This window comes from Cetorhinus maximus, chromosome 19 (assembly GCF_964194155.1).
Source record: "Cetorhinus maximus chromosome 19, sCetMax3.hap1.1, whole genome shotgun sequence".
Classification (NCBI taxonomy): Eukaryota; Metazoa; Chordata; class Chondrichthyes; order Lamniformes; family Cetorhinidae; genus Cetorhinus; species Cetorhinus maximus.
The window spans coordinates 29,325,483-29,350,970 of record NC_135897.1 but is presented as its reverse complement, the minus strand read 5'-3'; the positions used below and the strand labels follow the sequence as shown (position 1 = coordinate 29,350,970).

The 25,488-nt window shown below is 45.7% G+C and overlaps 1 protein-coding gene across 10 annotated transcripts in view; it reads right to left on the bottom strand.

The window, feature by feature from the left end:
* Positions 1–25,488, bottom strand: part of LOC144693707 (beta-galactoside alpha-2,6-sialyltransferase 1-like) — a 142,921-nt gene that overhangs the window by 48,939 nt on the left and 68,494 nt on the right. For all 10 annotated transcript variants that reach the window (XM_078563630.1, XM_078563625.1, XM_078563627.1 and 7 more), the window contains one exon: positions 9,501–10,389. In XM_078563630.1, the coding sequence (XP_078419756.1) occupies positions 9,501–10,338 (838 nt within the window). In that variant the 5' untranslated portion in view covers positions 10,339–10,389. The remainder of the gene's footprint in view (positions 1–9,500; positions 10,390–25,488) is intronic.

Here is a 25,488-nt window from a genome sequence, read left to right as displayed (position 1 = left end):
ATAATTCAGAAGGACCTAAGTTTCAGGGCTGGAAAAATTTAAATTTGCCCTAGGCCTGAATGAGGCAAAAAGACGGACTCATTTCAGTAGGTTTTGCTTAATATTACAATACATTTCCACGAATAGAAGAATCTTTATAGAAAGTTTAGGAACTCTTCCTTTACTGGCAGTAAGTAGTAGTGCAACATTTTAATACACTCCACAGGTTTAATGTGTATTCCCATTGATACTTCTTAGATAATTTGACTTCTTGAAAGAAAGCCTAGGCTACAGATGTGGGCAATATTCTACACCAGGGAGTTCAAACTGCTTCTGACATTTCTAAAATGACTAAGTCATTGCTTTTGGTTAGTCAGCAAGATGAATAGTGCTTCAAGAGATCCTAAAACACCAAAACATGTGCTGTGGTTGATGATCACGATTTTCTGTTTTCTACTTCCACCTATTGGGAGTTCTGGTTTCCAAAGAAGAAGCCACAGGATGGACGACTTGCTGGGAAGCAGATGTGCACAGCACATAAAAGACTAGCTATTACTTCCAACCAGGTCGGTTGTAAGTTTGGAACCTTGTCATCTGTAACTCTGAAAGGTGCAGTGTTTATAGGTAGATAGGCTTTGGGTTATCTATGTTGCGAAACGGAGGTAGATTTTCAGCTTGTCTCGAGGAGTAAAACTAGTGCTGCATCTGTTAAAGAAACTGCCCGATTTTTACTCCCATTGAACTCAACAGGGCGGGAAGTTAAAAATCTACTCCAGTGCTTCAAAATGTTTAATTTCTTGATCTTAAAAGATGTTAATAGACAGGAGGACTAAAACCCTGCTAAGTTCTAGATTTTTAAGCATAAGTGTTATTTTGAGCAGCAAGGTCATTGGCCCAAAAGGCCTGAAAATGGGCACGTGATTCACCCACATCCATTTGTTGTGAATGCAGGCAGCATACAAACTTCGTGCTGCCTGTTCATTATAAAGGCTACCAGCGTGCAGCTAGCACTAAGCACTGTGTTAAGTTGCCTGAGTAGGTTGTGCAAAATCTAGAGACTAGTACAAGTTGCAGCTAGTCTGTGCTACTTAATGCCAGCCAACACCTCTTAAAAGAGGAGGTGCACTTTGGCTGGAGCAGGTGCTGGAATTCATTGCGCCCAGTGACCAGGACCTGGGAAAGACACCGAATGATGACACAGCATGTCAGAAACTGGGCTCCATGGTTCTCAAACACAGCACTGGCAGCCTCTGTGCAGGAAGTGGTCGGGAGAGAGACTCCTCTATCTACAGAGAGCCAGGAGCCTCTGCAGACAAACTCAGAGGGGACAATTAGAGCAGATAGCCGTCAGGGTCAATGCCAGGATCTTTAATCCCAAGGACCTGGATGCAATGCCACAAAAAATTCAAAGGCCTCACATGCATGGTCAAGGTCAGAGAACATTTCACCAACTGCACTATTTGCCTCACACACTGTTTAATGCACCACCGTACCAACGTTCACCTACCAACGTCATCAGTCATGACTCATATTTCACTTTCATAGTTTCACCTCACTTTCATACACTTAGCACTGTTGCAAGCCTCACAGCTCACGCACGCTAGCAGCGATTCAACTATGACAACCGGATCACCCAAACAGATTGCAGAGCAAGATATCGCATAGCTGATAGTGGCTGCAGCTAATCGGCAGGGGGATAGCATGGCTGGGGGTCCTCACCTCTATTAATGAGACAGTGTTCACCATCATTAGAGCAGCCATGACTGAGGCCATAGTCAGCATTAGGGTTGAAAGGATGGGAAATGATGGTATGTGGCAATCTAACCCTGCTTCTCACATACCATTTTCCCCTCATCCCACAATCTCTTCTGATTTACTCATTACAGATGGTGTAAGCGTGTATCTCTTGTATTTCCTCCTTCTATCGCAGCAACCCCATCCTAAAGAACTGCCACCTTCTCAGGCAGTGGTGCAACAGTGTGAAAGACAAGAAAGAAGAGACTGATGCTGATGAAAACCATCACTCAATCTCACACTTGCAGCCAGCAGCTCAGGGACCGACACGGCATCTAATTTAGAGGGTAGCCTAGAGACAGGGGGCTCGATTTGCACTATCGCAACATGCTGCTCAATTTAGGAACTTTCTCAACTCGGCAGACCATTCTCCATAAGAATGTACCCCACATGCACTATTTACGCTCTGGGGAGGTGAGTGTGAAATCGGGTTAGGCTCACTGAATCCAGAAGCAGTATGTATGTGTACACGGAGGCAGGTGGGTTCCAGGGCAGACTGATTAGAAGGTCAACATTTATAATGAGGCCAGTTGAGAACTGTACCAATAGAAACAGAGGGCCAGACATCTATTTCTCCAGATGGCCTTATTATGAAAGCTTGGCTGAGCTCCAATGCTCATTAATGGATTAAAAAAAAGATGCTTTATGATTAATTCTGTCTTTTGACATAATCCTGTGGACTATTATAGGATTTGTGCTGCAATGACTGATTTTATAAACTAACAATATCATAGGAGGGCACCTGTTAAGTTAGAATTTTGATTGACAGCTCTAAATTGTTCTAGAATAGGAATGTTTATTTTCATAAGAGATTAGTTGCAGGAATTTCTATGTAGTTAAGGTCTTTTGTCAATGAGTGTTTTTTTTTAAAATAGTGATGTCATCAAAAGACATGTGATTTTATTTTATGTCAACATGGCTCCTGAGGTTTGCCCATGGTGGATGCTAAGTGAGTTGGCATGGAGAGGGTAAGGGCAAAGGGTAGTGGGTGGGGGAGCATGGATTGATACTAAGTTGGCATAGGGGCTATAAAAGACCATGGGGATGTGGGGGCATTGGGGCCATGAGAGCCCCTGGGGTTGGATAAAGGGGCATGTGTTGTTATGGGGGTTATGAGGGGCCATGGGGAGGTGGGGGCCAATAAGTGTCATAGGTTGGCATGGATGAGGCATGGGGAGTGTTTGGGGGGGGATTGCTGAAGGGCGAGAGGTGGATGGCTGATTTTTGTTTTAATTTTAGTGCTAGGGCACAGAGGCAGGTCTTCTGCCTAGCAGCTGGCAGCCTCAGCACTCATTCTGGGGATGGCAGGCCCGACTTCTAGTCCAGCCTGCCCCCCGGAATGGAAATTGGAGCTGCAGGCCGCCATTTTTAAAGGTCAGGTTTGCAGAGCCAGGAATTCTCCCATCTCTGTGCAGTCGGCCCGGGAGCAAAAATCAGGACCTTAAATATAGTGAAACCAAATGAAATGCACACCACGGTAGAAAATAAATTTTTGTTTTTGTCTTTGCCTTGTGTAAACAGAGAAAGGGCAGCTGCTTTCCCTCTGACTTCCTCTGAAGAACAGAAGTCAAGATTTCTGTTTCATGACATGCAGCATTGAAAAAAACTCCTGAGGCATATCCTTGAAGCTGTCAGCACAATAATTGCTGATTAAAGCTGGTTAAGTATTGATTCCAAGCTAAGGCTTTTTGAAAAAGGCTGAGGCTTTTTGAGTAAAATTATTAATGAAAGCCCTCAAAGGCTCAAAAAGATCATTTTGCAAGTTGAATTTTGTGAGTTCCTGCGTGCTGGGAAAATTCCTCGGAGCTGCTCCCAATCCATTGATGTTCCTTTCTCACAAGTATGATGGAGACCCTGCATTATGGCCGTACTCTGCGGAATGTAATTCAGACATGTTTTGAATTGGGCAGCCAAACTGCTACAGCAGATTACTGTTCATGAGGTGAGAATAAAAATTTAGCCCCATGCTTGTTAAAGTTACTCCCTTTAAAATCTCAATTGACCATCCCCCTGTAAATTATAGTGTGGTGAAGTGATTTAGCATCTTGCAAAAAAATCCTGAATGTGACATGGTTTGGTAGCCAAGCACAACAGTGAAATGTCCAAGGGCATTGAAATCACCAATTTGTGAATGCTAACAAATCACTCACACTAGCTATCAATCCCAGAGAGCAAGTTCACTGCAGTTCCTGCATCTTTCCTCTAACCAAAACTACACTTCCAAGTGACATAATTAAACATAGATCCAGCAAGAAAAATCATATATTGTTTTTTAAAAAGCAAGCAAGAATTAATGTGGCAAGTGAAATTACCAGTTTTGCAAGAGGCAATCATTAGGTGCAAAGGATGGAAGAGTTCAGCTCCAATAGTTACTTTTAAAAATGGAATAATCGACAGAAGCAGTTTGAGTACAGCACTTAAATCAATGTCAGTTTCAAGGATCTAAAGTCTGCCTAACTTTCCATTCCAGTGAAGTCAAGGACTCAGCTTGGGTCTGAATCCAGATGGTGAACGGCTCACAAATAACGGAGCCCCTCTTCGAATTTCCCACCGATGAGATAATCGGAGTGAAACTCATTGTGCGATAGCAAATTGACAACCTGAATTGGACACAGCGTAAAGCAGTGTTCTAAACATGGGTGTGTCCAGCATGGTTTGGACAGCTACAGCGGATAAATGAAATGGAATGAGTGATCTTTGGGAGGGGGTGGGAAAGGAAAGTAAGGAATTGGTGGTTAAGGAAGTAGGTAATCACAGGGGATGGGTTGATGAACGTGGGGTGTGGTTTGATCATGGTGGGGTGTGGTTTGATCATGGGGGAGTGTGGGAACAGTGTTAGCTTGGGGGCTTGGGTGGGCAGGTGAGCACTCTTGCTCTACCCAGCCCACAAGCAGTGCTGGAAAAGTGATTACCAGTTCCATACAGCATTCCTTCCCTTTTTGCTAGATTTCTCAAGGCCCAGAAACCACCAGACCCACATTGAAACTGGATTAGAGATAAAGGTACTCAATATCACTAAAATATTTCATTCAATGATGCACCTCCGAGAAATAGGTTGGTTTCTCCCCATCCCCTCCACTCGTCCCATTTTGCCTCTGTTAAAACCAGAACTGAGCAGGTTTCAAGGCGATATCAAGGTTTCAAGAGATGGGTTTGAGAATTTAAAAAATTTTAACATTCCACCAACCCAAGTCCACTTGTGTTTGGAGCTTAACATCACCCTAAAGCCTCCACTTCTGAACCAGACAGAACAAGAAAATTCTAAATCCATTTCCATGATCAATTTAAAAGTAAGGGCAAATGGCGGACTTTAAGGAGCAGGATCTTAAGATAAAATGAAGAATCAGGGACATGACTCAATTTGAACAGAGATGTACACAAGGGGATTATTTGTGTAGCAGGTTAATGAATGGATCTTAGACCAAAAAAAAATTAATTTGAACTTTAATATTTTCAAAAGGTTCACACCGCAGCTGACAGGAGCATCTGCTGTAGCATAAACCTGCAATGTGCATTAACATAATGATGGAACAGCTTAGTTCATGTGAACTCCTTTGATATGAGATGCAATGACCCAGATTTTGCTGCAACAGTGGCTTTAATTATGTACATTGAAGATTTTGTAGAGTCTAGCACGCCGATCTTGTTATTGATTTCCTCCATATCTTCCTGCATTTCCAATTAGAATACTCCCAGGAATGGCCCAGGAACATTTGCCATACCATAAGTCATGACGTAAATGTCCGAACTTCCCTGAAAATCTGCGCTAGAATAGTGTTTTTAAAATGGAATAATCGACAGAAACAGTTTCAGTACAGCTCAAACCGTTAGTGTGGTGCAAGTTTCTAAGAAAATCTGGGCAATCACTATGTCCAAATGGAAGGGCAACTAAAGCCTTAGCTCACCACAAAATAAGTTAAGGAGGGTTTCTGTCTCTTACTGGATATCAGTTTGCAAGGTAAAGCAAATCATTAGTGGCATGAGGTATTTTCATGGCATGAACAAAACCATGAGGTAATTGCAATTCGGATTTTGATTTAAAACCAGGTCAAGATGTTGGCGTGCCCAGGAAATTGCTCACAGAATATTAACTTTAGGGGAATTTTCACCAGCTGGCAGAAGGGAGAGATCTTTTCATGGGAGTTTAAGCAGCTTCATAAGGGGAAAAATGTGATTTCCCATCAGGAAACTCTAAACAAATTTATCTCTCTGGACAGAAATGGACTACATGGGCTACTGCTCAGTACACTCATCCTTTCTATTTCACTGTGTCTAAGCACGTCACAATTTGGCACTACCAAGCCAAATTTTATATCTTTGCCACTTGATTGGTTGAAAAACCGGCTGTCCAGCAAAAGTGTTTTTTTTTATTTAGCAGCTGAGCCCAACTTGCACTGCAGACCAGAAAGCAGATAAAATATGTAAGTAAAGCACTCCAGACTTTTCAAAATAGAAAAAGTGAAACAATAAATATTTTTTTATATTAGCCAGGAAAAGATAAAGTTAATCTAAACAGAACAGATAGATAATGAGTAGAGCAGGATGATTTTCACTGAATTTCTAAAAACGAATGTTATGATCCTTCGAGCTCAGGAAGACAAACTTCATGCAACAACTTGATTTTAATTTCGCTGACTAAAATCAGAAGGGAAGTGTGCACAGTGCATAAATTGTACAAGTCTGCATGACTCAAATATGCCCACTTATGGTCTGACAAAGGAGTCAGCTATTTGAGTGGTCAAACTTGATGAATTTTAGAAATTTTATTGGGGTTCATAGGGGTTTGATTGTGACTCAGAACTAATAGAACTAGTGTGAGCCCTGATAATGCATTGCCCTAACAAAGCACAAAATGACAGCATGGGGCTGGGGGGGGGCAACAATTTGTTTTTATTCTCATTAAAAGTGTGTTATAGCTTCTCTGGATATCTAAACAGTTGTACTAATCTAGAAGAAGGTACGCATTTCATTTATGAGAGATGAAATACTTTGAAAAACAGATTGGACTACAGAAGCTGAAGTTTACCTGGACCCACAGACAGTATAAGAGTTAACTGATCCATCAAGTATCTACACATGATATCTATCATTGACTTGTTCCCAAGTACACTAATTTCCTTTCCAGTTTGAGTCTAACTTAATTCCTAAATCACTAAAATTACTCTAATGAACCTAAATCCTTTTTCAGGCAGATTATTGAGAAAGCTCCAATCTAGTGTTGAGATTTGCTATCAGTATGGTACATTATCACTCCCTAGTGTATTATTTATGAATTGACATTACTCCATTTCACCACACTGGGGGCATGTTACAGGACCCTACTACACTTTCTGTGCTTAAAAATGGTATCAAAATAGAAGCATCAAGTTACTGCTTGTTATGATTTGAGTGGAACTTGATCCTGGGGGCTGGAGCTGCCACCAGGTGGCAAGACAGAAGCCTCACCAATAAGTACAAATTGTGGTCAGAAGAGGTAGCTACAACACCTGGACACCATTTTCACTTCTGCCTACAATGCTACTGTTGGTCCCTGCAGCCATCCAGAAAACACAAGTGATGGCAGTCAGGAGATGGTCATTTTTAGCTCCAGTAAGGAAGTAGTTACCATTGTGTCTTTCAGTGTGCTCAGGGTCTGAAAGACTTCTATTATCTGATCTCCACCATAAATTGTTGCTGCTTTTCATACCCGACCCTTCCCCTTTTAAGATACTGCTGAAAAATAGACCATCTGGTCAGATTTCCTTCTCACCCGCCACTGCCGCCACGCCACCCCACCCCCAACTAGGCACTAGGCCAAGCCTTAACCTCACCACCACAACCCCTCACCAACTCCCCAGGTGGGCAAGTTGTCTGTAAAGAGTATGTTTTGCATTGGCAGTGCACCAAATTTTTCTACACGAGACCTGACCACAGAAATGGCTCAGGCCTCATACACAACCCTCCCTCCCTCTCTCAGCCAGAATAACGCTATAAAGGTAAATGCACTCCACCAAATCCACTTCATCAGGATCCAGTACAAGTTAGAAAGCAGCTAGGAGTCACTCATTTTGAAATGTACCTCAGCAAAACAGAATGAGAAATTGAACACTAATGCAAGTTCAGATTCTGTTGTTTATTGACTACAATGTGAATTGAAACTCACACATTATACATTTCTTCTTCTTGGATATGCACAGACTTTTATGGACACTTTACTATTGCAGTTGCTGGAACTAACAACCTAGATGTTTTATGCTCACTGCAGTACCAACTTGAAAAACTGGTTTTTAAAACAGCATTAGTTTATAATCTTCTAATGTTGTGGCAAATTAATTATAGTTGAATTTGAATTTGACTCAACAGTGAGATTAGTAGCACACTTGATAAGTAATTGATGTGAAACTGAAGTAATGTTGGATTACTTATGGCAGGTGGACTGAAAGACCTTCAGAGAATCCAACTTACTTCCTGGAAAATCTAAGACTTGTGTTTCTTCCATAGGCCTAGTACAGAACTCCTTTGCATAAACATACAGCATGAAGTCAACTGTTTCTCAACGCATACCTGTCAATAAGCTACGCCTGGGCAAACCTCCCATTCTGAGCAAGACTTGGTGACATAAAGCTTTTAGAACTGGTTCAGAATTTTTCATAGGAATTGTAGAGACCGTTTTAAGTTAAAGTGACCTGAATTGGGCTCAAGTTACTTGAGTTCTTCTCCGATGTGTATTAGTATGACCATTTAATTGTTAAAAAAAAGGGACATACAGACACAGAATAACAAGCTACCATAGTATTGCTTCATAATCCATTTTCAAACTCTTACTAATGTTTCCTCTCCCAATTTATGATTAAAGGGCAAATAACCGAACCCACAATATTTTGTGTTACCTGGTCCCCTTTTAACCCCATGAATCTAGTGGTTGGGTATCTGTCAAATGTTTTCCGACAGTCTATCTTATCCAGAGATGAGAATAAGGGAGGTCTGTATCTACTCCTTGCAGGAACAGATGTGCATACGGTCAAAAATGTGCTAAGCATATAAAAAGGGAGAGGGAGATCAAATTCAGATTGGCAGCAGGATTACAATCAGGTTTCACCTTTTGACTTTGTGACCCACCAAAGCTGCTAAACCCTCAGAGCCAAGCTGAAAAATATGTCTTTTACTTTCCTGATAAACAAGTCCAAAAGCCCCTGGGAATTGTTAGATCAGATCAAATGAGGAAACATTGAAATAAGCCTCTGAAGCATGACAATAAGATCTACACTTCTCTCCCCCCTTCAGGCATCAAACAGATTGCCAGGTAACACTGTCACACACTAACACACCAAAATATGTTGCAATTTCATAGCACCAGTAGTATGTGAGAAACCATAAGTATAAGTCCAGACAGCAAGTCTGCTGAGTGTTTTTTGACCTTGGGAGCCCCTACTTTGTTCTCATACCAATATCTTCCTTATCATTACTGATTTGAGAATATTAAGGCCCCAACTGTCTTGAAAGACACTTTCCCTACCCATCGATTAGCCATGTACTAGATAAAGTAGCTTTTTCTGTAACCCCAAGCAACCGCTGATCTGCTGACATGTACAGTTAACTAATATCTCAGCAGAATAGAATCTAGCCTTTACCTTGTCATCCTAGTTGCTAGTCTTCAGTATTCGCAGTTCATTTTTCCAGTGGGAAAGAAAACTTCACAAAACATAAACATCAAATCTCTCCAGTCAGCGGTTTTTTGCAAAACTCACCTATTTCCATTCCCAGCCTTGATCGGAGGATAGAGCCAGCTGATGCCACAACAGCACACGTCTTGAATGGGCCAAGTGTTTGGGTAAGAGTCTTGTTTGGTATGTACTCTTGCCAGTCAGATGTCGTGAAGGACTCATCTCCATATTCAATAGACATCACCTGGACCCTCTGTTTCAGTTCACATAACAGTTCTTTGCTGCTGAGCTTCTTTAACTTCCTTGCTCTGGTGAAGTTCACAGCATACTTATTCATAGACATATAACTGTTTTTAACGGTCTGTAGACGCCTGTTGAGGTTGTTCGAAGAGCTTTCTTCATTCCAAATCATCCATGAATTCCATTGATTTTTCACTCTGAGCTTTATCTTTGTGGATTTTGCTGCTGTGTTGTGAACGATTGTTGGTTCCTTTAATTGTCGTACCCTGGATAAATACCTATTAACCATAGAGGTGGGCAGAAGATCCTTCGAAACAGCTGTTCCTTTAAACTGAATTTCTGAATTGCTGGACCTATTTACTCTGCTGTCACTTGTCTTCAAAATAATTCCAGAACTTAACTGATGGTTTTGTGGTGCCTCAACGGTTTTCCAAAAAGAATTTTGGGTGACGTCTTCTTGATTTGGCCCAACAATAACCTTCTTACCTCGCACTATCTCCTGCATGGCCAACTGAATCAAATTATATTCGAGCCTCTTGGTCTCTGTGCTGTTTGATCTATTTGTGAGGAACAGGTTTCCTTTCTGACAGCACATCTTATAGAATACCATGTAGAGGCAGAGGACTGTGACACTTGTGAAGAAGAAAGCTTTCTTCATGGTCCAAAGTCTACGTCGAACCATATTAATCCACAGTTAAGTTCAACCTATCACTTGTTGGATAGCGTAGGAAACCTGCAAACAAAACAACAGCCATATTTTAAAGAGTTTCTTGCTGTTCATTTCAACTGCCCATCTTAACAATCCCTAGAAGCTTGACAATAACTTGCAGCTGTGGCCCCATGAAACCTGCAATCTAGAACAAGTAGCACGAATACTGCTCTGACACCAAACTATAACAGCTGTTAGGGAAATTAGCATATCTATTTATGGAGGAACTGACTAAATATTTGTCGTGTCGGTTTGGTTTAACTGATGGTACGTTCCCCTCTGTGTCATGAAGGTTCTGGGTATGTAATGAATAAAGATAGGTGAAAAAGAAAAACAAACTGAATCTAAAATTTAAACCAACAATTTGGAACCCAAAAAAAACACTCAATTTTATTTAATAACCTGTCTTCTTTAAAGAAAGGAATGGTTTCAAATTCTTCAGGTAGGGGAACGGATAATTGACCAACATACCAAAATACAATGCTTCCATTCTGCTTCACAGAGTTTGACTCCCTCATAACCCACAACAAAATATCAGATATCAAGAGTATGGGAGAGGACTGGGAATCAAATGACACCAAGCAGAAATTTCAGAAAAATGCGCTGAGTCGTACAAGGAGGAGAACTGAGTGAAACGAGAACTAAAAGCCAACTTTAGAAAAAGTTCTGAGAGTCCCGTTTAATGAAAATATATCATTAACAGAATGACTGCCCCACACACTCCTTCCAGACATGAAACACTTCATGGGGTAGATGCTCTGGAAGCTGAATCCTTCATTTTCTCTTCAAAGGCTGATGATCTGAACATCATTGCTCCTTTTTTTATTAAACTGCATAGACCTTATGATCTATTTGTGGTCCTCCATCATAACTAGATAGTCCTGCGGTATGACTGCTTCCTCTTGCTATGCTCAAACAAAACTCTGGTTTGTTTAGCCTGTTCAAACATTACGATACTAGTATCAATAAATATCATCTGTCATCTGTTGTTTTAAACGTGTTTGTATCTGATTTTTGGGCAGATAACCACCTGGGAGTTAAAACCCCTTGAGCCACACATTATTGAGGTCAGTGTAAGATTTAGCATTGTCTCACAGCCATCCCACCATCCGTCCATCCAACTTCCATTTCTTGGTGCCACAAGTTCTAGAACCTCAGCTTCCTCTTCCCCCAGGATTCCAGAAAATGTACAGGGGGCCTGGAACTTTGTTCGCCTTTAACCTGACTAACTTATGTCAAATTTTCCTTTTTACCCTTCAGAACAATGACTCACATCACTTTTCACCAAAATCCTTCTCTTTAGTAAAATACTCAGTAACTACTTCGCTTTTTTTTATTCATTCATGGGATGCGGGCGTTGCAGACTAGACCAGCATTTATTCCCCATCCCTAATTGTCCTAATTTTAAGAGTCAGCCACATTGCTGTGGGTCTGGAGTCACATGTAGGCCAGACCAGGTAAGAATAGCAGATTTCCCCTAAAGGACATTAGTGAACCAGATGGGTTTTTACAGCAATAGTTTCATGGTCGTTTTCACTGAATTCAAATTCCACCATCTGCCGTGGTGGGATTCGAACCCCCGCCCCCAGAGCATTACCCTGGGTCTCTGGATTATCAGTCCAGTGATAATACCACTACACCACCACCTCCCCCATTTTTCTTTTTGATCATCTATAAATTGACAATTCTCGCTACTCACGTTTACTGATATGTTTGTGAAATATCTTACTGTTCTGTTTCACGTTTTAGCAAATTTTCCTTTGACTTTCTCTCAGTATGCCTTATCTTGCGTTCTCATAATCTCCTTTAGCTTTTTAAATGAATCATTCTCTAATATTTTTAACATTCTTAATGTTGATTTGTTTTTGACTTCTATTTATCTAAATACTAGCAGCCCTTGTACCTTTGTAAGCTTTTAAGAAAAAAACTCTCTGTTGCTCTATATTTCTCCATATTAACATCTCCTTCCACCTCTGCTAGCCCACTCCTCATCTTCCTCAAATCTGTTCTAATCCAATCTACTGATCTAGTTTATGCACCAACCTTTTCTTTTCCTAGTATTGTCTTATAGCTCCTACAGGCCGGCCTTATGGATGGCTGAGTGCTCAGGGTGCTGTGGTTGAGGGAAAGGTGAGTGTTAGGGTGCAAGATGACATGTTGGAAAACCCTGATAAAAGTTGATACCATCTGTGTAAAACTAAAAGATTATTGGCAGTTTGAGCAACTAATTATTCTGCAATTAGACTGAGCAGAGCTTCCCATGACCCCCCTCCCTCCAAATCTTTCAACAGAGTTCCAGGATTGTGCTGTCAATTTGTCTGATTAATAACTATGGACAGAACAATCGGTGTTCCCATTGAGGAAGTGGATTAGATGAATAAACGAAGGACCGGTTTTTAAGTTTGTTTATTATGGCGTTGAAGATACACAGCTGATGGGCGTTGTTTGATTACGGACTGGGACCACATGTAAAGAGAGAGTCCCGTGGAAATGGAACACACGGTGTATGCCAGTATGCTTGAGGCCTTTCGTGGCCAATGGGTGCCGCAGAGGCTGGAGTGCATCATCAGCCATGAAAACCACATTTTGTTTTGATTTGATAAGTTTCCTTTAAGATTTTTGTACGTTGTTACAATGCACCTTTAAGGAGCTATCATCTTAATTTAATTTGTTAATTTGCACATGTTAATTTTATCTTTCTCAAAAGGGTATAAAGAGAGACTGTGCCCCCTTTAAAGGGTTGTTAACTTGTTTATCAGCTAATTTGTACTTAGTTTATTTTTTTTAACTGGTACTCGGAAGATTATAAAAAGAGAATCAGCTGGGACACTGGGGTAGGAGTTAGGAGGTAGAGAATAGAGTTCTGTCTTGTTTTGTACTTTACCATCTGGCTTGCCTCGATGTAACACTGGTGAGCTGTGGGGGCAGGGGAAGTGGAAGTGAAACTGGCTGTCTCACTTACAACAGTGCATTTAAGGGAGCCCTGAAAATGACATGGAGATCGCCAGATGGACCCACAGTTACCAAGGCTAGTGGTGAGCACCAGGTGATTTAGGCAGGCTTCTGAATAAACCAATTAATCCATAAAATACAAAAACCTCAGTGTTTAATGCATACTTTTACTCTGCTTGGTTCAAAAAGGGGGATGTTTATTTTATATATTTAAATATGTAGGGGTTGGGAATGACACTCTGTTTCCTGTTAGTCATTAAGTGAAATTCGCTTAGAGAATGCAAATCTTTTGATAGATATGTTCTTAATAATGGTGGAAAAGGGTTTAGATGTTTAAATGTGAGGTGTGAGGTGTCTTTTCATTAATGCTGCTACATGTGTAAACTCAAAGAAAGGGTGGCAAAATGCAAGTTCACCCATTATATAGGGTTGCCAACCCTCCAGGACCATTCTGGAGACTCCAGGAGTTGAAGACCAATCTTCAGGACACTGCTATGAGCCACCCATTTGGTAATGAAGAGCCTTTTTTGCTTTCCAATTAGTGTAGAATTGCAGTGCGCCATGAGGACGGATGTGTTGGGGAACCCATGGTTAGCGTGTGGAGGCATGCAGTTTAAGAAGGGACCAGGAGATCATATGACAAAATCTCCAGGAATACGTTCAATTAGAACTGGCAACCCTGCCATTGTGCCATTTTCCCTAAGGCTAGCCCTGAACTTCTCATGCTGTTCACGACTCCCAAGATGCTCACCCACATTTAGCCCTGGTCTATTTCATAAGTCATAGCAGGGTCTAGTAACACCTTCACCATTATAGGTAGAATTAATGACATCCAGGAAAGGAAGAGGGGAGAAACCTGGCAAGAGAAAAACACTGTCGGACAAGGTGGAGAAGTATTCCAGTTGTAAAGTTAATTACTGTAATGGTAATTAAAAGGCACCTTCCTCCTTTTAATTATGATTTTTCTTTAATCTATTTACGAATATATGAACAAGGAACAGTAGGCCATTCGGCCCCTCAAGCCTGTTCCGCCATTTAATAAAATCATGGCTAATCTGATAGTAACCTCAAATCTGCATCCTGCAGAGCCCCAATAACCTATTGTCCCCTTATTAACTAAGAATCTATCCAAGAACCTCTGCCTTAAAAATGTCCAAAGACTCTGCTTCCATTGCCTTTTCAGGAAGAGAGTTCCAAAGACTCACAACCCTCCAAGAAAAAATTGTCCCTCATCTCCCTTTTAAATGGGCGACCCCTTATTTTTAAACAGTGACCCCTAGTACTAGTCTCCCACAAGAGGAAACATCCTCTCCACATGCACCCTGTCAAGTCCCCTCAGGATCTTATATGTTTCAATCAAGTCGCCTCTTACTCTTCTAAACTTCTAAATTCTAGCGGATACAAGCCTAGACTGTCCAGCCTTTCCTTACTTTGTGTCTCCCTATTCAACACTTGTGCCTACTTTGTTTTAAATGTAATTGTTCCCCGTCTCTCTCTCTGATTTCCTTCTGCTGTTTCCATTCAACGTCTGAAAGCTCTCCTTGTGAGCTGCTCCCTTTAAGTCATGGAAAATCCTGTGTGCAGGTTTTGTTGCTGCCACATCACCAGGGGACACAAAGTAACTCATGCATGAGTCTGGCAGACAGTTCAGGAAATGTAGTCTCGTTAGTGTGTCACCGAACAGCCAGCCTGCATGTGTAGGGATATACTACAGTCACAGTCCAGTCTTCAGGAAACTAAAACATTGTGAGGAACTCCATTCTCCAGGTAAATATTTTAATTTAATGTTCCTGCCTCTTTAACACGAACAAGGGAATCACTGAGGTGTGACACACGATGGCCGGAATCGTCCGCTCCTGCTGGCAGCGGGTGTCATGGTGGGCATGAGCGGACAGTATGGTGAGGAAGCCAAAAATCGGTTTTACGCCATTGTGAAACCAGTTCACGATTGTCCGCTCCACCCATCAATGGCGGGTCGCGTTTCTTGCCGTCCAATGTCGGGACTTAATATTAATGCATTTGCATCTCATCATTGTGGCTGCCTGCTGGAATCATCCTGTCAAAATTTACCTCGCGTGTTGGCATTACTCCAGGATGGCATGATTTACAGAGATAAAAACAAAAAGCTAAAAGCTACTACGGATGCTGGAAATCCAAAACAAAAACAGAATTACCTGGAAAAACTCAGCAGGTCTGGCAGTTCTGCCGAAGGGCCATGAAGGTTCGAAACGTTAACTGATTTCTTCTCCGCCGATGCTGCCAAACCTGCTGAGTTTTTCCAGGTAATTCTGTTTTTGTTTTGGCATGATTTACAACTGCCTTTAACAGGCGTGTAACTGGCAAGCTGAACTTCGAGGGGAGCTGAAAGCTGAGTGCACACAATCTTGCGCAGTGCTTGCAAGGTTCACCTGTAAGACATCAAAGAAGAGGTGCCACACACTCGGTGGCGCGGGGGAGGGGGGTGTGGTTTATGGGCCATTCCTGCAAATGACTGAGAACGAGTGTCACCAAAGACTGCACTTGTCTCCGGAACTGGTTGGTCACATATGACACATGCTGCAGGATTTAGTGCCACGGGGACATGAAGGGCATCCGCTGCCAGTGGCCGTGAAAGTGTCCGCAGTGCCTAATTTTTACGCCAGTGGCTCCTTCCAGGGTTCCAGAGGTGACCCGTGTGAGATGTCACAAGCCTCCACCCACAAGTGCATCCAGGTCACAGACCTGGCACAGAACTTTGAGCATTTTGACTGGGATCAGGCAAGCCAGGAAGCAAGAGCACTGGGATTTGCCGCAATCTCTGGTTTTCCACAGGTGCAGGGCACCATCGACTGCACTCACGTGGCATTTAGATCGCTGTGCCAACAAGCAGTCAACTACATCAAGTTCAAGGGCTTCTATTCACTGAATATCCAGCTGGTTTGCAACCACCACAAACATCCTACAGGTCAGCGCACGACTCCCAGGGAGTGTCCACGACTCCTACATCCTCAGCCGGTCTCAGATCCCTGACATCCTCCAGGGTCCAGAGGCTGCAAGGTTGGCCTCTCAGGGACAAGGGCTACCCACAGAGGACATGGCTGATGGTGCTTGTTCATTGGCCTCAGACCGCAGCAGAGAGACAATACAACCAAGCTCATGCCACAACCCAGACTTTGATGGAACAAATGATAGGTATTTTGAGAATGAAGTTCTGATGCTTCAACAGGTCCGGTGGAGCATTGCAATACTGTCCCCAGAGGGTGTCGTGCATCATTGCCTGCTGCACATACACAACCTGGTGCTGCAACGGAGGGAGGAGCTGGCTGAGGAGGAGATGGAAGAGCTACACATCTTCTCCAATGAGGAAGGTGTCAAAGGGGATGAGGGTGATGAGGCCTTCAAAAGGTGAGGATGCCGACGATGAGGCCATCGCACTGGCCAGATGAGGCAGGCGTGCTCGTGAGGCCCTAATAGCTGCGAGATTCGTGGAGGATGATGACAAGACGCAGTGAGGGCAGTCCTGACATCCTCACCTTACATCTGTGAATGTTTGACTCCTGTGTGGCTGATGGCAGCGCACATACACTCAGTGCTCGGGCTCATATCATGAAGACGCAGCAGAGACTCTAATGGTCGCTCGATTCCAGGAGGATGATGATGACATGCAGTGGGGACACTCTATAGATCTTCCTGTTGCCTCTGTGAATGCCTGACTCCCGTCTGGCTGATGGCAGCTCACTTGCGCTGTGATCAGGGTCATATCATTGGAGATACAGCCATGAAACTTTAAGTGCACCTGATCCTTTGTCAGCCTTCAGCACCTGAAGAGATGGGGGTGGGAGGGGGTAGTGGGGGGGCACCCCAAAAGGACTGAGCACACAGAGAGAATGATGGAACTCTGTGACACCTGCCCACAACATTCTGGCAGCAATGACAAGCACCGTCGAGGTGCAGGCATCACCAATGTGTCCAGGGAGTGTGAGGCCGGACTATCACTTTGGTCTGAAGGCTGCACAGAGCACAGGGAAGAGGCCCTGGACTGAAACACCTGCCTTTATCTTGTGCAGGAGCCAAGGTTTCACATCCGAGTGACACAATCACTGCTGCCATAGACAGGGAGACATTCTTCGGAGTTTATTTACAATAGTGAACATTATGTACAAGTGATTAACACCCATGTACAGGCTATGCAACTACATCTTCTTAACCTTTCTAACTCTGTCGCTATATCTTGGTGCTCCCTGGACATCCAGAATGGAGTTGGAGGCAGCCTGCTGACTGCCACTGTCGGTGATGACTTTGGTACGCATCCTCTGAAGGGTCGAAACCTAGAGGACCCCAACCTATTTTGCATATCTGCTGTGGGCCAGATACACTTTCCTGGGCCTGTGGAACTGGGGCTAATGGGGCCACATGAAGAGGGGATTTAGATCAGCCGGACATTCCCGGAGTCACCTGGGTGAATGCCCCGTGTTCCGAGCTGCTGGACCTCCTCCCTCTAGGTGCGCAACAGCCCCTGGCTGATAGAGAAAGGGAAGCTGGAGTGAGATCGAACTGCCCCACACCCGCCTTGCGTAGACACTGTTGGAGGCCAACTATGGTGTCAGCGATGGAGTTTAGCCCACGCAGAAATGCAAGACCGATGTCTCCATGGCGGCCACCATCCCGCCACTGTTGACCTCGATGCATCGGCATGTCTGCGCTACCACCTCAGACTGAAGACAGATGCATTCCTCCATCACCATCAATCTGAGGAGTGCACCAGGCATCCCTTCCTGATGTTCCTGTGATTGTCTTTACAACTCCAACTGATTGAGGACCCAGTCCAGAGGCTCATCATCTGGCTTGCACTCGGCAGATTCCTTGTCTCTAGTAGTCCTCCGAGTGCTGGCGACCTCAGATGTCCCTGTGTCCACCTGCTGTGGAGCAGATTGTGATCCCAAAGCTGCTCTACATCTTGGACCCACCAAGATGTGTGTCGCTGAGCAGGTAGAGAGTGTGGGTGAGCGCCGTGACGGGTCTTCAACGGTGCTGCTGTCAGGGTCTTCATCCAAGGTGCTCTCGCCGTTGGAGTAGAGGCCAAGGTCGCCTCAGGGCAACGAGGCAGATGAGTTTAGGAGAGAAAGTGGAGATTATTAGTGCTCGGCAGCTAACACACAGAACAGTGGACTCAGCGTAGCATTGACAGGGATGATCTGGTGCAGGGTCCTCACATGCTTGCCACTGACCTCACTGTTGCCAGAGCAACAGTTCACGTCCTCCTCCACACTAGTTGACCTGTTTGCGAACCTTTCTGCCTAGTTAATTTAGACCCATTATTATCTCATTAAACTTTTCCTTCATCTGATCCTAAACATTACTTTTTCTGTTCTCACAGTGAACCTTGCTATGCAGTGGTCACCATTCCTCAAATTCTCTACTACCCCTAACAGCCCCTTCATTTCTCACATTTAAAAAAAAATACACGATACATACAATTTCTCAGGTACAGAACATTTTGCAGCTGTGCCTAATCGTTCTGACAGCCAGTGGCTCACTCATTTACCACAATGGTTCTTGACAAATTTGTACAGAACTCAAGAGACAAGAGCATTGGGCCAATTTTACATGAGCAGTTGGACAGAAAGTTTTGAACAACTCTTTATTATACACATTTGGTAAATAAAACCATTTTGTGTAGCTAGCCCACAAGATTATAGGGTTGTAGCACTATCTTCCCTTGGCTGCTGCAGCCAAAGTTCAATTGCATTACATAGGCCTGTCCATAACTGTGACAAATGACAGCTGTGTTACAACTGACTTCAGCAATGATCAGAACAAAATAAATGTTAAAATTAACCAGTGGGAATGGTGTTGTAGTGAGCTTCCATTTTGTAATATCCAACAAATCAGTAATTCTTTAAGAATTCTCTGGCATTTTCTTTCTTTGTTTCATTAATATACCGAAGGGGGGAATAAAATCTCTTTCACCTCTTTGGTAGAGTTTAATAGGGTTTCAGCTGCACTCCAGAGAAGTTACAGCAGTGAGGCCAGCTCTTGGGGAAATTCCAGGCAATATCAGTTTTATAACCAATTATGTTAGCCACAGGCAAATCAGCAATTCCTATGCTAACTACACCCTGTCGAGTGACGGAAGGTTCCTCACATAAGAAATCATTTTCAGAAGTGAGCCTAACATGATGAGTATTAGGAAAAATGGAGGGCCTCAAGTTAGCTCTAATACTCTCCTCCCACTGGACGCTCAAATTCATTCACTTCCAGGAAGGAGAAGTGTGGTGTCAGTGGATAGAAATCTGTTGAGAGATCCTTTGGGTGTTATGGTCAATAGTCTTTAACTACGTAAATGGGATTTCCAAGCCAGATCATCTGCCTGCCCCAGGCCACATTTGGTCCACACTCCAAAAGGAATAGAGAAGTTTAGGGGGGTGCAAAGGGCACCATATCCTCAAATTATTATTAGGTTAATGATATTGGAGGAAACTGGATAAATAGTCACTAAACTCATAGCTTGTTTCGTGAACTGATATTAATGTAAACATAAAATATACCAATTGCCTGTAAGGTATTCCTCAATACAGCTAATGGGCAGAATTTTCTGCCTGTCGGGCAGGCAGAGCTGGAGCGGCCGAGGACCTGATCGGCGCCCGTGATCGCGTCCAAGCACCATTTTACGCGGGTGGGCCAATTAAGGCCCGCCCAGCGTATTTCCCGACTCCCGTGGATAGCGGGAGTGTGTGGGCTGTGGCGGGCGTGCACAGGTCCAATGGCGATCCAGCAGTCTGTTTAAAGGAAAGCCTGGCAGCCTCCTGTAGGCTGGTGATAATGGCCAGTTCAAGGGTGCACCACAGGGGGTTGGCTGAGCAGGGCACACTGGAGGGATGGGCAGAGGAGCAGGGCAGGCTGCAGGGTCTGTCACAGGAGCAGGGCAGGCTGCAGGGTCTGTCACAGGAGCAGGGCAGGCTGCAGGGTCTGTCACAGGAGCAGGGCAGGCTGCAGGGTCTGCACCAGGAGCAGGGCAGGCTGCAGGGTCTGTCACAGGAGCAGGGCAGGCTGCAGGGTCTGCACCAGGAGCAGGGCAGGCTGCAGGGTCTGTCACAGGAGCAGGGCAGGCTGCAGGGTCTGTCACAGGAGCAGGGCAGGCTGCAGGGTCTGCACCAGGAGCAGGGCAGGCTGCAGGGTCTGTCACAGGAGCAGGGCAGGCTGCAGGGTAGGCCAGCGGGGGGCCAATGCACCCCTCGTTTTTCTGATGACTGCCTTGCTGCCCTCCTCTATGACGCAGCACGGTGGGAGGTGTTGGTCCCCCAGGACGGGAGGAGGAGGCCCCCCCACATGACGAAGCGTGCCTGGGAGGAGGTGGTGGAGGCGGTGAGCTCCCGCAACGTGATGTGGCGCACCTGGATCCAGTGTCGCAAGCGCTTCAACGATTTGCGCTTTGGCAGGGTGAGTACCATGTTGGCATTGGTCACTTAACCCAGCAGGTAACCTTAGCCTTTGAGGTCCCTCCCCCTGTCATACTGTCACGACTGCAGTGAATCATGTTGGGCATTTCTTGTACACTGTATGGGCAAGCAGATAGTGCCCATGCTTAGATCAGCCTGAGTGGTTCATGAGGAGATGAGTTCTCCCCCGCACCATGTGTTGCTCTCAGTCACATGACTAGTCTGGGGGCAACCTGCAGGAGATGCAGCTAGGCGCATACATAGAACTCCAACACATGTCCTATTCACGGTGATGAGATGGTGGAAGGGGAGCCTCAAGGTGTCGTGGCCAAGAACCATCTGCTGCTCTCGACGCTGCACCTTGTTGTGCCTCCTTGCTATGGGAGCAAAGATCGTGTGTTCCTGAAAGTGATGTATGCAGAATGTGTCCAAGGTGGCCGTTGGGGGGGTGTGGTGGGGGGCGTTGTTGGGAGCAGGCGTACTATCTTTGTGTGACTGATCAGCAGTAGCGGGGAGAGGAGGCACTGGAGGCCTGATATGGCCCACTGTGGTTGGGGTGCGGCGTGCGTGTGCAGAGTCCATGTGCAAATTGCCGCAATGATTGGTCTTCTCTGTTTTTCAGGAGAAGAATGCTCACAATGTGTCTCAGCGTTCGAGGACTGGAGGAGGCCAGGCCCAGGTCATGATTTTAAGCCGCTCTGAACAGGAGGCCTTGGAGCTTGTGAGGCGCCATATACCCAGGTTAACTGGTGTCAGTGAGGCTGGGGTGGAACGGCCAGGTATTTGAGGCCAACAGTGAGATCCGCAATATCCTCCCACCATCCATAGCACTGATGATAGTTTGATTTGTTATTGTTGCAACATTGCTCGGTCACAGAGTGATAGAGTCAGAGGTGTGGATCATAGACAAAGGTCCTTCGGCCCTTCAAAGATGTGTGCGTCAAACACCTTCCTAAGTTTCCTAATCCCATTTCCCAACACTATCCCCATGGCCTTGTATGCCATGGCATCACAACTGCCCATCCAAATACTTATTACATATTAGGAGGGTTCCTGCATCCACCACCCTTTCAGCCAGTGCGTCCCACATTCCAAACATGGTGTGTGTGCAAAAGTTGCTCATCACATTTACTGTCAACCTCATTCCCCTTACCTTAAATCAATGCCACCTGGTTACTCAACCCTCCGCCAAGGGGAAAAGTTCCTTTCTGTCGACCCTATCTATGCCCCACATAATGTTATAAACCTCAATAATGTCACCCCTCAATCTCCTCTGCTCCAGGGGAAATAACCCCCAGTCTATGCTATGTCTCCTCATAAGTCAAACTCTCCAGCCCAGCCAGCATCCTGGTCAACGACCTCTGCACTCTCCCCACTCCAATCACATCCCTCCCGTGAAGCACATTTCACAACTGCACACAGAACTATCGCTGTGGCCTAGGCAGCATTTTCTGCACTTGGAACGTTACCTCCCTGCTCCTATATTCTATTTCTCGGCTAATAAAGGCAAGTATGGCATCTACCTTCTTAAACACCTTATGTACCTGTCCCGCTACCTTAACAGGCCTGTCGACATGCCCAGCAAGGTCCCTCTGATCCTCCTTACTTTCCACAGTCCTACCATTCATCGTGTATTCCCATGCCTTTTGTCCTGCCCAAGTGCACCATCTCACACTTATCCACATAACATTCAATTTGGCATTCCTTAGGCCATCTGACCAGCCCGTCTGTATCCGCCTGTAATGTAAGGGTATCCTCCTGACTGTTTGCCACCCCACCAGTATTCGTCTCCATAGGTTCTGGAAGGTTGAGCGCATAATGAGCCAGGGGGAAAGGGATGAAGTGTGTCACTGTGTGTACGCTAACTGATCCACTGTCCTTGTTGTTAATTTCAGCATCATCAGAGCCTGTCTGCCAGGAGCAATTCCAGATGCCCCTTCTCACACCTGAGGGCCCTCAACTGTCACCTGCGTCACACCATTTCTGTGAGGCAGGCACCAGCGCAGATACTAGAACCTCGGTGGGCATTGCAACATCGGCTAGTGTCCCGGGGCACAGTGGAGAGGGCACTTCACAATCACTGGAGGAGCTGGCAGAGACAGAGTGCTGATGGCGCCAGCAGTCGGAGGACTGCAGGGGACCAGGAACATGCTCAGCCGGTGAGTGACGATGTGCCTCTGGAGTCGTCCGTGACACAGCAGGGGCAGGAAATGTGGCCGGGTGTGCGGGAGCATCTGGGAGTGATACATGAGGCTATGCTTCGCTTGGTGTCTGTGGTGGAGGAGTCCACGTAGAGCATCACTGATGCAATGAGCCTCATGGCAGAAGCTCTGTCTCCATGGAAAGAGAGTGGCGACTCTCGTGGAGAGGCGCCTCCAGGAGAACAGATTCTCCTGGGGTTACGCTTGGACCTGCAAGCTCTCACAGTGCCAGTGGCCACAGCTGGTCATTGCCAATGTGGGAGATGGTGTGGGCTTCAAGCTCCCCAGCTCATTACCCATCCATCCACAGTGAGCAGGGAGGTCCGGGGCGACCTCACGTCGGCGGAGCAGCTGCCTGTCGTATCTGCAAACTCCTCTCAGGGCGCTCCGGATGAGGGCACCAGCTCCTCTGCCCCTCTCCCAGTGACTGTATCATTGGGTGAGGCTGCAACGACTGGGGAGATGCCAGCTGTGGAACTGACAGCTCCCTCCCAGGTGGGCCCAGCACAGGCTCCACGGGCCAGAGGACAGCCGCTAAGGTCATCGAGGCCAACAGGACAGCAGAGTCAGCAGACTGGCTCAGATAGCACTCCCAGTGATGGGGCAGCACCAAGACATAGCACCCGCAAACGGAAACGTAAGACACATTAGGCACACATCGGGTTTCTCATTGGTACTTTTGTGCCTGAGATTAGATACTTATAATTTTTTTCTGTTTGATTAACGTTTTGTTTTGGATTTGTGAGAACTTCTGATCGTTAAAGTAAAAACCAGATGTGTTACCATGGCTGAGGGTGGCTCCTTTGTTCTGCATTTGTATGTTTAAGATAAATGACATGAGTGTTTGTTTCGACATTGAAGTTTATGTCCAAATCCCTTAGTTGCAGCTGATGACCTGGCAGATTTAGCACTTAAGAGCTGCGTATGGAAGCGCCAGGCAAGGCTGGTCCTGCTGATCCATTTGTGTGGAGCTAGCTGAAGGTTCATTGCATTAAAGTCTCCCGGGTATCCCTGCCTCCTTGGTGTAGTCCCGGGTCAGCGTTCAGCCCCTCATCATTCCCCTGTGCTTCCTCATCCTCAGAATCAGTGCTGGACTCATCGTGTGCAGTCGCATCCACTGCGTCAATGTCTTCATCGTCCACTGCGTCCCCCCTTTCCAGCGCAAGATTGTGGAGAGCGCAGCATGCAACCACTATCACCGAGACACGATCTGGGGGGGTACTGGAGTGCACCCCCTGAGTCCAGGCATCGGAAGCGCATCTTGAGAAGATCGATGGTTCTCTCTACCACAGCCCTTGTGGAGGCGTGGCTCCTATTGTAGCGCTGCTCAGCTTCTGATATTGGATGGTGGAGAGGCGTCATGAGCCATCTTCTGAGGGGATAGCCCTTGTTGCCCAGCAGCCATCCATCCAGTCGGGCTGGAGCACTGAAGAGCCCCAGCACCTGGGAGTGTCTGAGGATGTAGGCATCATGGGAGCTGCCTGGGTACCTTGCAGAGACCTGTAGAATCAGCACCTGTGATCACACACTATCTGCATGTTCATGGAGTGGAAGCCCTTCCTATTGACGAAGGCACCGGGCTCACCTGCTGGCGCCTTGATGGCCACATGTGTACAGTCTATTGCACCCTGTACACGGGGGAAGCCAGCAATGGCCGCAAAGCCTCTGGCTCGCTGTGTCTGGCTTGCCTGGTCCCAGGGGAAGTGGATGAAGGTCAATGCCTGTCTGAACAGAGCGTCTGTGACCTGCTTGACACAAGTGTGGACAGCTGATTGGGAGGCAACGCAAAGATCACCCACCGAGCCCTGGAAGGAGCCAGAGGCATAGAAGTTGAGGGCAACTGTGACCTTCAGAGCCACTGGCATGAGGTGTCCGCCCACACAGTTAGGAGAGATCTCAGGGCCAATCATCTGACAGATGCAGTTGACTGTCTCCCTTGACAGTCGAAGCCTCCTTCGGCACTGCACCTCAGTCATATTGAGGTAGCTGTTTCGCCGCCTGTATACCCTGGCAGCAGGATAGTGGCGTCTTCTGTGGCCCCTTCCACCTTGGACTACCTCTTGGCCCTCCACCCCTTGTGCATGCACCTGTACTCCCAAAGGTGGCTCCCCTGGAGGCTGAATGTGCACTCCTGGCCTCCTCCTTATTCTAGCCCTCCCTTCCTCCTCGGAGGAGCTGCCTCCATTGGACATGTCAGAACCCATATCCCCAGGCTAAGGGGAGTCCTCCGGAAAGCTGCATGCCCAATAAAGATTACTGACTGTAGAGTTCTGAGCTGAAGGTTCAAAGTGCACAGAAAGCCGCTGGAATTCGTTCTGAACTGCTACAGATCACACAGGCAAGTTTGAAAAACTTTCTGCAATAAATACTCACAGACCAGATTGACCACCCCACTGAGGCCTCTTATCCCACCTGTGGATGAGTTTTATTAAAAAGTCTCTTACCCGCCTGCCCATTGCGTCCGTGCACCGACCCAAAGAGCACACGGGTGCCTGAAAATCGCTGTCGATTGACGAATTAAGGGCCGTAACTAGCCCATTAATTAATGGTGG